General features: G+C 40.2%; 1 protein-coding gene across 1 annotated transcript; it reads left to right on the forward strand.

Annotated features, from left to right (window-relative positions):
• Nucleotides 1-1,373: 1,373 nt before the first annotated feature.
• On the forward strand, nt 1,374-9,448 carry LOC104452027 (protein phosphatase 2C 56). Its single transcript, XM_039314577.1, has 5 exons — nt 1,374-1,878; nt 2,565-2,743; nt 5,473-5,757; nt 7,743-7,848; nt 8,929-9,448. Exons 1-5 carry the CDS (start codon nt 1,374-1,376, stop codon nt 9,261-9,263), a joined length of 1,410 nt encoding a protein of 469 aa, XP_039170511.1. The 3' UTR covers nt 9,264-9,448.
• The last annotated feature ends 6,004 nt before the right edge of the window (nt 9,449-15,452 follow it).

Below are 15,452 nucleotides of genomic sequence, written 5' to 3' on the forward strand. Positions count from 1 at the left end.
AACTTGAAATGGTCATAAGAATTTTCAAATAAAGGCCTTATCTCGCCAATCAGATAAATGTTCTGGTCAGTAAAGGGCATTTTAACCTAAATTTTATTTAAATTAGATTAAAAGTTAAGCAAAGAAGTTACTTTAAAAAAAAAAAGGCAAGAGGGTCCTGCCTATGGCCGCCTCCCCATCGCGAGTGGAGCATTGGCGATGGGTGGTGCCCTGGCAAGGACCTGTTTTTTCTTTTTTCTTTTTAGTCTTTTTTCTTTTTCACTTGTGAGTTTGTCTTTTTATGGGATTTTTAAATCTCATTTAACTAAAACTTTGTGTGAAAATTATGATTTAGATCAAAACGATGTCGTTGTTTTGTGTGAAAATTATGATTTTAGGTGGATCCAATTCGGGAATTAATGAAAATCACAAAAAGTAGCCATTTCTTGGAAAATCCACCGTATACCCACCTAATCCCCCTCGTATTTCCTGGCTTTTTCACCTCGTGTATAGGCTGGCCCTAATAAAAGCAACGGATCTCCTTCCTCATCTCCCTCCCCACTTTAATGACATACTTCCATATGCTTTTAATCCGACCTTGTCCGTCCACAATGGTCAACGCATTTATTTCGAAAAACATGTACGTTGCGAGTTCCCTACATGGTACCCATCTGTCTGCACGCTGCACTGGCTATAGACCAAGTCTCACCTTCTGACAGTCGCATGCAAAGGTGGCAAGATAAGATAAAAGGGTGATGATATGAATAGTCTCTAAATTTTCACTCAAAAGTTCAAAGATTATATTAAATAAATTAAAAGTACGGGGATTACATTATATATCGGACTAAAATTTAGGGATTACATTATATATTGAAAGAAAATTCATAGTCTATTAGCGATACTTTTCTTAGAGAGAAAATCCTTTTGCTACAACATTGTATAAATCGACATAAACTTATATCTGACTGTGAAGCTATTGGCACCCAATACCTGAATGCCACCTCAGAAAATCGCGCGAATTGTTAGGTTTTCTCCCGACGACATGGCGGCGGGCGATTGGGAGTTCATTGAACATTGCTAGAAGTGAAACATGGGGAGTGGCCAAATCGAGTTATGGAACAATTCCCATCTAAAGGATTGAGAACTGGATTATACATGCCTAATATGAAGAGGAGCATTGATTGTTTGTTGTCATATTGGTAAAAGAGTCTTGGTAAGAAATTAAATACGCTTAACATCGTGCCAAAAAGAAATGCCCTTAACAAGGAAATGCTATTGAAACTGTGAGTATCACGAGAAAGTTGGTGTATTGAGAACCTCTCTTAGAGAAGCGAGCTCGCCCCTACCATCATTTCCTTAGTGTTTTGTGAATTCCTGATAATCAAACTTCTCCGATGGCTGAAACCCCAAAGAACCTCGTTGGAAACGGGCTAGACCATGAAGAAAGCATAGCCAAAGGCACCAATAATGCGCCTGTGGTGCCTGCAGAGTCCCGTGAGAACAGTAACCAAATCGTCGTTGCTGCTGAGGATGTCCCTGAGAGCTCCACCGCAGATGGGCGTTCAAACAAGGCAGCGGCGGCGGCAGCGGCAGCAGTTGTTGTTCCAGGGAATGACGATCCCGTTGTCCCAAAAGAGATCGTCCCTCCATCGAATGAGATGCCATGGAGGACGGATGGTGAGGGCCTGAACTTGGACGAAACATGGGCCATAGCCACGGCCATGAACCGTAGGAAGCACATGGAGGATTTCGTGTGCGTCAAGCCGGGGTTCATCGCCGGTAATTGCAACGCGTTCGGCGAATGCAGCGCGCCGCCAAAAAAGCGCGCGCACCACAGGCCGGATGCTTGGTACTTTGGACTGTTCGACGGGCATGGCGGCTCCGAGGTACGGTTGATCAGTTCATATAAATCTTACATCATCGCGATTTTCTACGTGATTCGGCCGTTTAATTTGATTTCTACGCATGCACCTAAAGATGATACGAGCGGACCGTGAAATTTTCGCTTACTCTTTCTTCCATTAGAGGAGGACCATTAGAAAGTAGACTGATGACAGCTCCATCGTGTGAACGTTGAGCTTGACCATTGAAAAGGCTGCGTCGAGATTTGAATTCATAACCGTATGCTTCGCGCCCGATGATTTTGTGTCCGATTTTATCCAACTTTCGATGATCGTTTTTCGATTAAGGTATTTTAACGTGTCTTGTCGGTTTGTCCACGTGGAGGCGATGGCGGCGGCGGTGGCGGCGCAATTTATTGAGGTGTGTAAAAGGATTACTTGAACCAGCCGGTTGGGTCCGATTCCTCAGTTCTCGATTTTTAAAATTGAAATTGGTGTTCGAGCGGTTTGGTTCTCAATTCCAAAAATCAACTGCATTAACTTCCAAAAAAAATAAAAATGATGAACTTTTTTTTTATTTTCTTGTGACAGATGACATCAGATAATGAAGGAAAAAAAAAAAGACCGGTAGCGACCGAGGAACCGATCACTCCCTATCCCTACGCGAGGTCCGAAAGTCCGGCTCCGGCCGAAATATACCCGTATAAAAGCGGTCCAAAATATATATTAAAAAAATTAATTAAGGAAATACAAAATCAAAAAGTATAGGCAAAAATGGAGACCTTAGGAAGAAAAAGAACCTTCTTCCCGTCGATCGGGAGTCGGAGATCGGAGAGAGGAATCGCGATGAAGGGGACGAGAACGGCGGAAGCCGAACCGCCTCGAAATTCCGGTCGCCGGAAAGCGCCGAGCGATCCGAGCAGGTACTCTTCGTGGCCTGTTTTGGTGGATTTCTGTGGCCGCCGGTGCGGAGTATCCACAATTTTGGCGTAGTTTTGAGTGTGCTGTCATTGCCTTGCCTTGAATCTCTTTCTGTGTTCGCGCGAATCTGGTGCGGTGTCGCTGTTAGCATGCACTCGTGATTTTGCCTTCTTTCCGCTCGAACGGGCGTGATTTTCGCATTCGTCGATGGACCGTCTGGATGTGCTTTATTTGACTATGTTTTTGGTGGACGTGCTTCGTTTGGTGATTTTTTTGGCTGCTCTTGTGTGTGAAGTACTGCTCTTTGATTATATGAATGGAGAATCATATGCGATCTTGCGGAAACGGCGAGAAGATTGGACTGTGCTGGCCTGAATTACGGGGGAGTTCGGTTGCTCGGGATGTGGGTGGAAAGTGACCGATTGTTCTGAGTTTTCGGTAGAAGTGGACCCCCTCTCCGAAGCTCTTGATGAGCTTTGTAGGGAACAAAGGGGGAGTAGATGTCGATGAGGAGTTGACCGCATGTTTGAAGTCAATTCATTTGCTGATCATCAGCAATTTCATTGACCTTCGAGTTGGAGTGCTCAACTTGAAATGGCCTGGCTCAGTTGGCAGTGCAATTGAGACATACTTAACACGGTCTTTTAGAGCAAATTCACTGATATAAAAGAAGTAGAAAAGTGTCTCTCTCGCAGTGACTATTCATGTCGAGGAAATACTGAATCGGCAGTATTTTCTACAAGTATTGTCATTTTGAGACAACTTAAGGATAAATGCATGTGCTCTAGGTATTTTCTCAGATGTCAATGTGTACGGGAAAATTGAATCCTCTGCCATGGTTATGTCGCCGGTAGTCCCAGTTAATTGTACGTGTGATCCATAGTGGATATAAACAGAGCTTCTTTATGAGGCCGGCTTCTGCCGATCCTTTTAGCCGATCTTGCCATTTTTGCAAATGATAACAGAGATTCCTACTTTGACTTGCAGTTATTACGTACTCAAGGAACAGGATGATTTAGATTTCCTGCTTATTTATAGGCTCATAGCTGTGATTAGTTACAAGTGTTCTTAAGTGCATGAATAAGCATGGCGCAATTTTGCTGGAGGGTATTCTTCATTGTTCATGTCAAGTTGTATAGAGTGGAATTTTGCAAACTGAGATTCATTTGTCAACAGATTTTTGACTTCTGTCTTTTGTCATTTCTGAAGTCAGGTATAGGTTTTTTATTCTTCCTCAGTATGGAATGCACATACATGGAATGAATATACTGTATTTTTCCTTTATGATATTTTAATTTTCAGTCCTTTAGTTCCATTTGTGCTACATAACAACATTGAAGAAAGCTCTGATAATTTCTTTAAATAAGTCAATTGGCTCGGGCACAACTTAAGACATTAGTTAATTAACATTTGAAACGTATGCAATGTTCAAACGTAAAGCTTAACCTGGCCCGGTGGTTGACATACTTATTTGAAGCATCTAGTCACACTTTTGAGGATCCTTGGAAGTTACAAAGGTGTATATTCTATTCTTCTTTTTTCCAAAAGAATTATACAGCGGACAATTCCATGGTCCAATGCACCTGAATAACTTCCACCAACTGAAGGGGTGATCACGAGGCTTTCAAACCTTGCTTGCTTTTACTGTTTTAGTCCTTTTCCAAGACTTTCAACCAAGGTTAGTTGTTAACAGATTGATGCTTGGTGTCCATTGTTGTTTGATATATATTATAGAGTGCCGTGAAATGGCTAGAAGAAGCTGCAGAGGTATCAATATACTGGAGGTTATGGTCCCCGAGGATACTACATGGAAAGTTGAGGGTTGGCTACTTTCCTGAGAGCATATTGTAGTCAGCCAGTTAGACTCACTTTGCATGCTTTTCCAATGTCCTTGTTCATCTTTCTTCTAAAGAAAAACACCTTATGGAGCCCCTGATTCGTTTTTCTGTTGCTTTAATAGAATAGGTTAAACATTAGCAGGTAAAATATATTTAATATGCTGGCAGCATCTTGAAGCCTTAATGGGCCATCTCCCGAGGGCTCATTATGCTTATTAGCTTTTTATTTTGTCATTAAGATATTTCAACTTGATATCTTCCAGAATGCCATGTAAAATTGACTGGGAGGTTTTAGCACCTTTTCTTCTCATTTCTGTTTTTGTTTTTTAGTATTAAGATATGATGGTCGGTGTATATGGTGGTCTTAACTTGTTTTAACTTTGATATTGGTAAGTTGTTCCAACAATGGCCCTGGGCAATGTCGAGGATGATGTGAAGTAGACTGTGAAGTAGACCTTTGAGTGACTGGTTTTATTCTATTCAAGGTGTTTGTAATGTGTTACTTCCCTCTTTAGAGACATTTAGATGAGTCAGTATAAGGAGATCAGCTTAAACAGTATATATCTGTGACAGGTCCTGAGATATAGCAGTGCATACCTATTGTTATACTTCTTTACTAGAGATGAGCAGCCTCTATTTGTCCCTATTATACTCTTATCTCCTCTCTTCCTGAACCTGGACACTTTCTTGCATGAGAAATCAAATTAAGCTGTCCTGCCCTTTCTTGCCTCACTTTCTTCTGACCAATATATGTTTGTTGAGTGAGGTTCCAATCACCAGAATTACCGTGGTTGGTACCCCTTAGTGTTTCTTACTAGTACTTTGGCCATTGAAAAAACACTATTGGAAGCAGAACATCTGCTGTAGACTAAAATGCTCGTTATTTTTTTCAGGCGAGTAACTATTGTGCGGATCACCTGCATGACATTTTAGCACAAGAATGGAAAGAAGCTGTTGATAAAGATGGTTGGAAGCATAGGTGGGAGGCAGCAATTTTAAGGGCTTACGAGAGGGCTGATGATGCTTTCAAAGATGGCACCAATACCCTGGAAAGGGCTGGTTCAACAGCCGTGGTCGTTGTTTTGTCTGATTGCCAGATTATTGTTGGCAACTGTGGGGATTCCAGGGCTGTGCTGTGTCGTGGGAATGAAGCCATTCCTTTGACTGTTGACCACAAGGTCCTTGGTGACTGCCTAATTTCGATTCTCAATTTTCATTTATCCTTTTACATTTGATTGTTTCTGGTACATGTCATAAAATTTTGCTACTGGTCATTCATTGTACTATGCATGCAACGGTATATGTTTTTGGTGTCCTACTCATGCATCCATGTAGCGAGACTTTTAAGTGGTATTATGTGGAATGGAAACTTTATCGAAATTGATCACATGTAGAATGATATATTTGTGGATCCGTTGATTGTGAACTTTCATTTGAGTCCAAATAGTCACTTTGGAGTCTGTTTTATAGACATGGACTCATAAAAAGTTCTAAATGTGGTCTAAAAGTTGTTTCATAGCATTAATAAAGAGTCATATGGAAGTTTTTGGGAAAACATACTGACCAACTATATGATGGAGTAAGCTCTTTTTGTTAACCTATGAGGTCGCTGAGTGTTTACTGTGGTTTCAGCCGACATTATTTGGTTAACATTTTATGAGCTCGGTTTTTTAGGGCTTGTAATCACAAAGACCTAGAGAAATATGAATTGGTTGGTTTTAACATGAAATTGACACTTGAACTTCAATTTTACAAGGAGAGATTGCATTTGTTGGTTTGAAGATGTGATAGAAGGAGTTGATAGGTAGTCATAAATTTGCCCCTTCTTGTTCAAGCCTTTAAGCTGCTGCCAAGTAAAACCTAAAAGTGCATTAAACGATAGCTAGTAAGAAACCAATAACCAGCTTGGTGAATGGAGGAGCAGGGAAATTGCATGGTTAGATGGTGAGCCTGCACCTTCAGTTTCTTCACTGAAATAGTTGGCTAAATCAGAAGAAAGCACGCTAGTATAATTTATTTTGGCTTGGCTCGAAGAACTCTGCAATTCGATGGAAATTCCAGGTAAACTGATGATGAAGGTTTAGAGTATCTGGTTGGAGTTTGCATATTCTCCGATTTATTTTTAATTTAATGATCGTTTATGGGTGGTCAATCAGCAAAATCATGGGTAGAATGGTGTGACTTTTGCAACTGCTAATTGGCAAGTCAAACAAAATCAAATATTATGGATAGCTTTTCCTAACTTGCCTGAGATTTTTACTTTCCTCCTCAACTACTTGTCCGTGGCTTCTCTTCTTTGTTTGTTTGTTTCCTTTTCGTTCCTACGTTTTATGAAGCTTCTCTTCCTCTTCTTCAAGCATTTTTCTCTAGTGGGTTTGGGCAGAAGTTGCTGTCACGACGGAGGAATGGGAGGTCAGTAAATGAATCAAGCACTTGGGGCAATGCCTCTCTGAGTGAAGAAAGGCTTTGTATAAAAAGTCTTGGGCCATGTGCCCTAGATATTTTTGCCTTTATGCCCTACTCCTAATTACATCGTTTTCAGTCTTCATTGAAGAACATAGGCTACATAAGTTATGGCTGGATATTGTAGCAGTAGTTCATTAAATCTAAACATGGAGAAGACTTTTGCAGTTTGACGTTATGCGAGGTTTTCCTTGTATTTTTTTAGAATTATAAACCATGTAGTAGCAATGGTGTTACTGCTTATTCTTAGTTTTCTCCTTGGGAATCTCTATTTGCCTATTAGTTGGACAATCATCAGTGCAGGCATACTGTCTATCTCATGTTACACACATTCCGAGGATTGTCCCTTGTCAATATTCCTTAGGAGCCACAGTTTGTGGTACATAATGCCTTCTAGAATTCAATGTGAAGAGTGGAGGAATAACTTAGGCATCATTACTTTAACAGAAACGAGAAGGTAATTTGAGAAAGGTTGAATTGTTTACCATTTATGGCAATATATTTATAATTGCTGTTGCTTTTATGTATGTATTCATGACTTAGCTAATCTGTGTATCTCGATTCAGTAAGCCACTGTTTCATTTCTTTAAACTCATTAACCAGTTTTCTCTACATTTACTAATCATTTCACTGCTTCTGGGTGGATTTGTTTAAATTATGGGTTCACTTAGTAGATATTTTGCTCTATTTGTGTTTGCAGCCTAATAGGGAAGATGAGCTGAAGCGGATCACCAATGCAGGAGGCAAAGTTCTGTACACTGACTGTGAGAGAGTACAGGGAATTCTTTCTATGACAAGAGCAATAGGTAGATGCATCTCTCATTTTGTCTGTTTATCATTTCTAGACTATCAGCGGGAGAAGTATATCATTAACTGTATTTTTTATTTTATTTCTTCTTTTCTAATATGTCTGGTCATCCAGCTGATGTGGCTGAAGCTATGTGGTCGAAAACCTCTTGTTCTGTTTATCCAATTAATTTGGAGGCTAGAAGCTTGTTTTGATCTTCTTACCCTATCTGAAAGTCTACTCAGACTCTAATATATTTTATTTTGATATAGTGAGGTGTCTGTGCAAGTCCCAATAGGTGATTCCTTTTGGGTCAGCAGAAAATCACTGAGATATAATCCCCTCCAACCCGAAAAAAAAAAAAAAAAAAAAAAAAAAAAAGAGAGAGAGAGAGAGAGAGAGAGAGAGAGAGAGAGGGAGAGAAATAACTTTGTGGTCTGTCAAGTAACCTTCTCTTTGTCAACAGGAAACATATGAAGCAAACTAATCTAAATCAAAGGATGAATAGAAGGTGCAGGCGATATTATTATTCTCTTATTACTTAAGATGTTATCTGACAAAAATTTTTAATCTAATGCCTCCATAATGAGATATGAATTGTTGGTGCCATCGCTGCCAAAAGCAGCTGAGCTTGTCTGAGTGAGTAGAATCATTAAAAATGCGGCGGGGTCATTTGGAGCTAGCTTTCCCTTTCCACCTAGTACATTTCCAATTATTCAGAACTTAATTTGAAACAAAGTTTCTAGGATGCCCTAATAACTTATGAAATAGGAAGTGTTTATCCTCATGTGGATCCTATTTCAAGTTCAGTAGGAACTTGATGAGTTGATCCACTGGTACGTCTAGCTTTTACTGCCTTATCAGGAGTTGCTCCAAATATTGCTTGACATAAAACAGATAATATCCCCCCAAAGTTTGGAGAACGATTTACTTTATAGGTAACCTCTTGAAAGTCTTATCGTGGTACTAAGAGCTTATTGGAAAATGCCTATTGTTTTGCTTATTATCTTTTTTATTTTCCGCTTTTTCAATTGATCTACAAGTAATACTGTACTTTATTATTAGACTGAGCATATCTGCTTGATACATGGAATTTTAGGTGATCGCTTTCTAAAGCCCTGGGTAATCTCAGTACCTGAGGTTACTTTCACTACTCGATCTGAAGACGATGAATTTCTTATTATGGCAAGTGATGGGCTATGGGATGTCATGACCAGTGAGGAGGCGGTTACATTTGCAAGACTGGCACGCAGGAGGCTGCAAAATTTGGCAATTATAGGTTACGATCGTCTTGCAAAAGTTGTTGCTAACTGTCTCCTTGCAAGAGCTATTAAGAAAGGGAGCTGTGACAACATTTCTGTCATATTTATCGACCTCAGTGTGCCCAGGAGAAGGAAGAAGCCACACAGAGAACCAGAAGCAAATCAAACTTGAGTAAAATAGAAATCAGGTGCTCCTCATAAGCATTGTTTAATGACAATAGAACTATTATCTTTGCAAGCCATTGCTGCAGAAACATGTGGTTCCTTTTGTGTCCTAGTTAATAGTGCAGTGCTAATTACTGATCGAGGATCTTGCTTTTCTAAATATGAGGACGATTCCATTTGTGTTTTCTTGCATGCATTTCTTGAATTCCTTTAGGTCTCCTCTGCTCTCTTTGAAACCAGGGATCTAGGGTTCTACCCACCTTTTCCATGTTCCTCTAGAAAGATTTATCCGGTCAAAACTTATTGAGGAAAGATGGATTCCCTCCAGAGAGGAGCATGATTAGCAATATAGCTGCTAAAGCTGCTGCTTATCATGTCAAAGCAATCCCGTATTCCATTTTCAATTCCATGCAGCGGGGTTGCAGTCTTCGAAGTTATTTCATTCGAGAGCAACCCAAACCTGTGCCTGATGATTTGCTTTTGTACGTGATTAATTTTGCTCGGGGAAGTCCATATAATAAATCTGGATCAGTTTAACAGTGTTCATGTTGCGGTCACTGCTCAAGAAGCATGATGCTCTCTCTCCCTACAAGTATGGATCTATTATTCTTTTAGGGATACAAAGGACCTCAAGGATCGGTCAGCTCATGAGTGGGCACTTTCGGCCATCTATTTTTCAAATATTTCTGCTGGAAAACAAGAGGTTTTTCAAGCTTTGATATTGCCTCGTAGAAATTGTAATGTGGAAAGAAGTTTTCGATTGCTGTATTACTCACAAAAATTAGGTTCTTAACTCTACTTTCGCGTTAGTAGAAAATGGAAAATTCCGGAAGGGTCTGTCCCTGAGAAGATACTACCATGAATCTCAGACCTTTTATAGCAATTTTTGTGCACAAATTCCTCACACCGCGCATGGTTCAACATTGGCCTTTTCTTCTTCAGGGGAGATAAATTGTTTTTGGTTAAAAAAAAAAAATTACAATTGGTTTTGCGTATATTTTTTTATATGTTTTTATATTTTTATTAAAAAAAGACCTAACCCTTTCCTGGTCTAGCAAAGAGCTATGGCCACTGGTGAGCCAGATCCGATGCCGGCATCGGTAGGTTGCGGTCGGCCTAAGTCGCACGACCTTGGCGGCCCTCGGCGCTTAGGTCTTGTGACATCGAGTGTGGGTTGCTAGAGGACGCACATCCCAGGTGATCGCCGCCTGAGATCACGAGACCCAAGCGATGGTCACTTGGGTCAAGTGACCCTCGCTGAGGGTCACTCGAGATCATGCAATCTCAATCAATGACCGCCGGCACTAAATCTGACTCATCAACAATTGTAGCTCTCCTCCGAACTGGCGAAGGGTTTGAGTCATTTTTTAATTAAAAAAATATTACAAGGGACAAAGTTGAAAATTTGAAAAATTTGTGAAATAGTTTTGGAAAAAAAAATTAGTTTTAGCATTTAGCTAAATGTTTTTTTTTTTTGATACCCAGGGAATCCCGTACATCAAGCAGCAGGATTTGAACCCCTCCATGGATTTGAACCCCTCAATCCTGGGTAGATTTCATGGGAGCTCTTATCCAACTAGGTCACCGCAAGTGGTGGTGCATTTAGCTAAATGTTGGGAACTAGTATTGGGCTTTTAATTTTTCCAATGCCAACATTTGGCCGAAGGTCCCTTTAGAAAACTTATCAAATACCTCAGCATTTTCTTAAAGGGTTTTGAAGGCCGAAAGCCCCTTAAAAAAGCTATACCAAATTCTTGGAAGACGCAAAGAAGGTAAAATAGTTAAAACCTCTTAATCCTACTTTGACTTGGAAAAGAAAAGAAAAAATAAAACAAACAAATAATTCAAAAAAAAAAGTATATTATCCACGTGGATACTGGCTGGTTGGCCAAAATTGGCCGAATGGACAAAATTTGTATAAATGCAAAAGGTTCATGACAAAAAAAATGGGGATTAAGAATGAATTGATATAATTACAATAGATTTAGGGTTTTTTTTGGATAATTCTCCCTGATTACTCCTTAAATGAATGGGTTATGACAATTCAGTGAAATCGCTGGGTATCAACTATCAAGCTCAACATCACCCTTGCTTTTTCCATGTTAATCCTCCGCGAGACTCCAGTTTTTTTTTCTCCGTTTTCTGTTTACCTCAGGCCCCAAGTTCTCTACCGTCAACTATTTACAGTGGCAATCTAAGTTCAAATCGCTCTTATACGGCAGAGATGTATGCGTGGCGAGGATCTTCTCTCTGTCCCCCATATGGATAAAACTTTAACAGAGCAGGCAAAAAAGCTGCTCATAGTGGGATCGGATGCAAAATTCTTTGCAACTATGTGCATACCAACCATTGGATGCTTGCATACAGGATGAGAGCAGAATTGATGCTGCAAAGAGGGGAATATCTACAAAAAAAGACAGAGACAAGAAAGCAACCTTAAATAATCTGGACTTCTGCATCAATGCCCACAGTTCTTTTGGATCGTTACAATTATTTATTCGCACGATAAGCACATTCCTGGTGAAAGGAAAGGAAAAAGTGGCGATTTTTTTCCTCGAGAAAGTCCGTAAGCAGCCTTCTTTTTCCCTTGAAGTATGCGACACTAGAAAGCCCATTTCACTTTCTTGTCAAAGAATCTCCTACCTGGTCTTTCTTCTTTTATGAAGAAAAAGATCATTCTGCGTTGGAAACCATTCTATATGTTTTAATTCGTGACAAAGCTCTGCCAGAACTTCATTAAAAATGCATTAACTCTAGCCATCATCTGTTTGGAGTTGGCTATTACACCAGAGATCAGACTTTGTGCAACTCTCGAGAAGATGGCAAGGAGAATATGGCAGATTGTATGTTTGTAACCATTTTTTGCGACTACTTGTCCTTCCTTTTGGTTCAAATCGTTATCTAGGTTAAATTTGAGAATTCAACCTAGTAGTAGAGGGCTTTTAAAAATTAACCCGATTGACCATTTGTTCAATCTTCTCATCGAAACCCTTTAATGCGAGATAGAAACAAATTATGGTTGTAGACTTAATAAAATTATGCAAGATTCACAGCAGAGGGAATGGGGTCACCAAGAATCGGAACCATATGGTTTTTCTTGATAACGATTTGAGCTTTATGTTCATTGGAACACATCATCTCTCTATAAACCTTTAGATCCCCATTTGTAGCACCCCTAGCCAGCAGTGCTTGTGTGTTTGGCTTCATGCGGGGAAAAAGTGGTGCAGGCTGAAACCCAATGTCACATGGTGCTGAACCCAAAAAAGGTATATATCATTTTTAGTTGCCGAGATTCACAGCATAAACGACCACCGCGACCATTTTCCCATTTCTTGCTTAATCCAGAAAGAGGCACAAAAGATCTCCGGCAACTTCGAGTCTCTGGAAATCTAATGTGCAGGTTGTAGTTTTTGGCTTAAAGGAACGGATTCTAATGCAACAGCAAGAGATGTGCTTTGCATAGAGTCTGTTGGGTTCAGAATGAACTGAAAAATTTGGTAATTCAATGGGCAAAGAATTTGGACAGATTTGATCATGATGAGTGGCTTATTAAAGCTGTTAAACGACTTATTCTGATGTCAACTAAAACCCACTCATCTTTGATCTATTGCAGAATGGTTTTGAATTCCTAATTAGATTGTTCTGTTCATCTTGATTATTCGAATTAAAATATCAATAAAACGCTGAAGTAAATTGCCACCACCATGCTCGGTGAGAGGCGATGACCCTTGCCAAGATTAGGGTAGGTGGCACCATTGCTCGCGCTCCTCTTTCTCTGCTTCTAACCATCACTCTCTGGCTGGAAAACAAGGTTGCAGCTAGCCTCGCTTTAACATGGTGAGGGTCGCTGGACCTTGTGCCAAGCTCCGCAACTGTCCCATCCTCCCCTTCCCCCTCCCCTTCCCCCTCCTCCCCTAGGGTTTTTGTTGTTTGATTCTTTTCATCATGTCAATGTTGATGTGGCATTCCATGTCAATGATTTTATATATTTTTTAACTTGATAATCAATATAAACAAAAATAATATTCATAATGTAGAGACATGATTAGCCAAAAAGTTCCAATTGATGTGATTATTGTTCCACAAAAGTTCAAGAAATAATGGTGTCTTTATTCTGATTTGATCGATGATAAGGACCGAAGACATGCTGAAAAATATGTTAGGGGCGCTCTGCAGCTTCATGACTCATGAGACCCGATTACAAATGTGAGATTAACAAAATTCTGTAGATAATGGAGCACGACTTCTACAGGAACAAGGTCAAAGGTAAACAGGACCCAATTATTTTGAAATGATTGTGAAAGAGACAATATATATATATTATTTGCAATGATTGTGAGGTGATGCAATTTCAGCGTATCAATGTAGGAGCCCAGTTCCAAGCCCAGCAGAGATGATCAGTTGTCCAGGCTGGGATTCTTATCAACATAGGAGACAGTGATGGGAGGGAGGGGGGAAAAAGAATGACAATCTGTGTGCCACAAGAAAACACAGGGAGAAAAAAAAAACATATTCTGATCCAACTCCACCCACACACATTCTCAGCCCTTTAACTCTCCTTTTTAACAAAGCAGCAGATGTGACCACACACTTGCGAGAGAGAGAGAGAGAGAGATAGAGAACTGCAAAATTCATCATTACAAGAGACTCCTCTCACTCTCTACAGTGTGGCAGAGGAATAAAGGAAGGATCTCTTCCCGGACACTCTGTTTCCTTTTCCTAACATCTTTGTAAAAATGGCAGTTAGAGGAAGTTTAGGGAGAGAATGAGACAAGAGACAGACTTAGACATGACAAGGACCACTGAGCTCTGCTGGTTGTGCTCAATCATTAGTGGGATTTTGTTTTCCTTCCTTCCTATCTTAGTGATGCTTCCCTCTTTTGGCCACTTCATGATTCTCCAACATGGCAGTTGTTCTCCACAAAACAAGAACGGCCGTAGGTTATTGTTTTCCTTGACACGAAGAATGCGGGCTCTGTTCTTCTGTAGTTGTGTGATCTGTGGGATCAAAAGTCCGATTCTGCAAAAATCGCACAATTATATTCAAGCAACGTTTTTGAGGTGCAAATCGAATGGTAACCAGCTCAGTGGCAGGTGGGGTTGTGCTACCATCTCAAACGCATCACATCTTTATTCTATTTGAACCATATGATGGATGATTAAAGGAAGCAAAAACCCTTTTCCCGTTCTAAAATTTGCCGACGGTAGAACGTGAATATCATTTCAAATCAATCACATACAATCCGTTAATTAGGTGGATGATTCCTCCATAAAATAATTTAGAACTGATGCCATCCGACATACAACATGAGAGGAAATGCCAGAATGTGAAAGAACAAAACGAGAGATAATGATTCACATGAAAATTATATTACTAGCGTGAAGAAGCCAAAGTTGTAAAGAGAACGAAAGTATAGGGCATATGCAAAGCCGAGAATGACATCGAGTTGTCAATGAGTAATCATGAAAGAGTTAAAAAAAAAAAAAAAAAAAAAAGAGGGAGGAGTTGACTTTAGGTTTTTGGGTGTGTGAAAGCTCGAGGTCTGCCATTGCAGAACAAGGGCAAGATACGGTCATGTCAATTTCTTGCTCGGATGTAAACTAATTCCACTAGAACGGTGTGGGATGGGCTGTCAGGGAAGAAAGGTCACAGTCGGTGTAGGACTAGTAACGTACAACATTCCGTGGGCATTGGCTAAGGAATTGTATTCTTCATCCTTTTGTTTCTTTCTGTGCTTCTAAAGATGGAGCATCGCTGTACTTTGTTCTCGTTTCTATCTGAGAATAAGAGCACATAAAGAAAGCCGCATCGGGTTTATACTGAAACCGAAAACACCGGCCTTTCCCTAAACCGAAAATTCCGCCCGGTGTTTCCATTTCATTGGGGAATACAGAGGTGGATCGCAGAGCTCTTCTTTTGAGTCTTTACCTTGTCGAATGTCGACGAATCTAGGCTGAAGTCGATTGTCTCCGGCGGGGCAATATAGTCGGCCATCACCCGCTCGTTGGAGCTCGCCGACATCGATGGAAGATGGGCTAAATGGGGTGTGAATAATGGTGCTGGTGGGGGGTGTTCTTTAGAAAGAAATAGGGAGGGAAAAGCTCAACTTAAAGAGTGTTTTCCACTAAAAGAAGGGAACGGTTATTACTATCATCGGCATAAGCTTTCGGAAAAATTTCAGTAGTCCCCCACATA

The sequence above is a fragment of the Eucalyptus grandis genome, chromosome 6 (genome assembly GCF_016545825.1).
Source record: "Eucalyptus grandis isolate ANBG69807.140 chromosome 6, ASM1654582v1, whole genome shotgun sequence".
Taxonomy (NCBI): Eukaryota; Viridiplantae; Streptophyta; class Magnoliopsida; order Myrtales; family Myrtaceae; genus Eucalyptus; species Eucalyptus grandis.

Coding starts and splice junctions, on each gene's coding strand:
- LOC104452027 (XM_039314577.1), top strand. CDS start 1,374: ATGGCTGAAACCCCAAAGAACCTCGTTGGAAACGGGCTAGACCATGAA. Junction 1,879..2,564: donor CTCCGAGGTACGGTTGATCA/GTTCATATAAAT, acceptor AAATTAATTAAG/GAAATACAAAATCAAAAAGT. Junction 5,758..7,742: donor CTTTGACTGTTGACCACAAG/GTCCTTGGTGAC, acceptor TTGTGTTTGCAG/CCTAATAGGGAAGATGAGCT.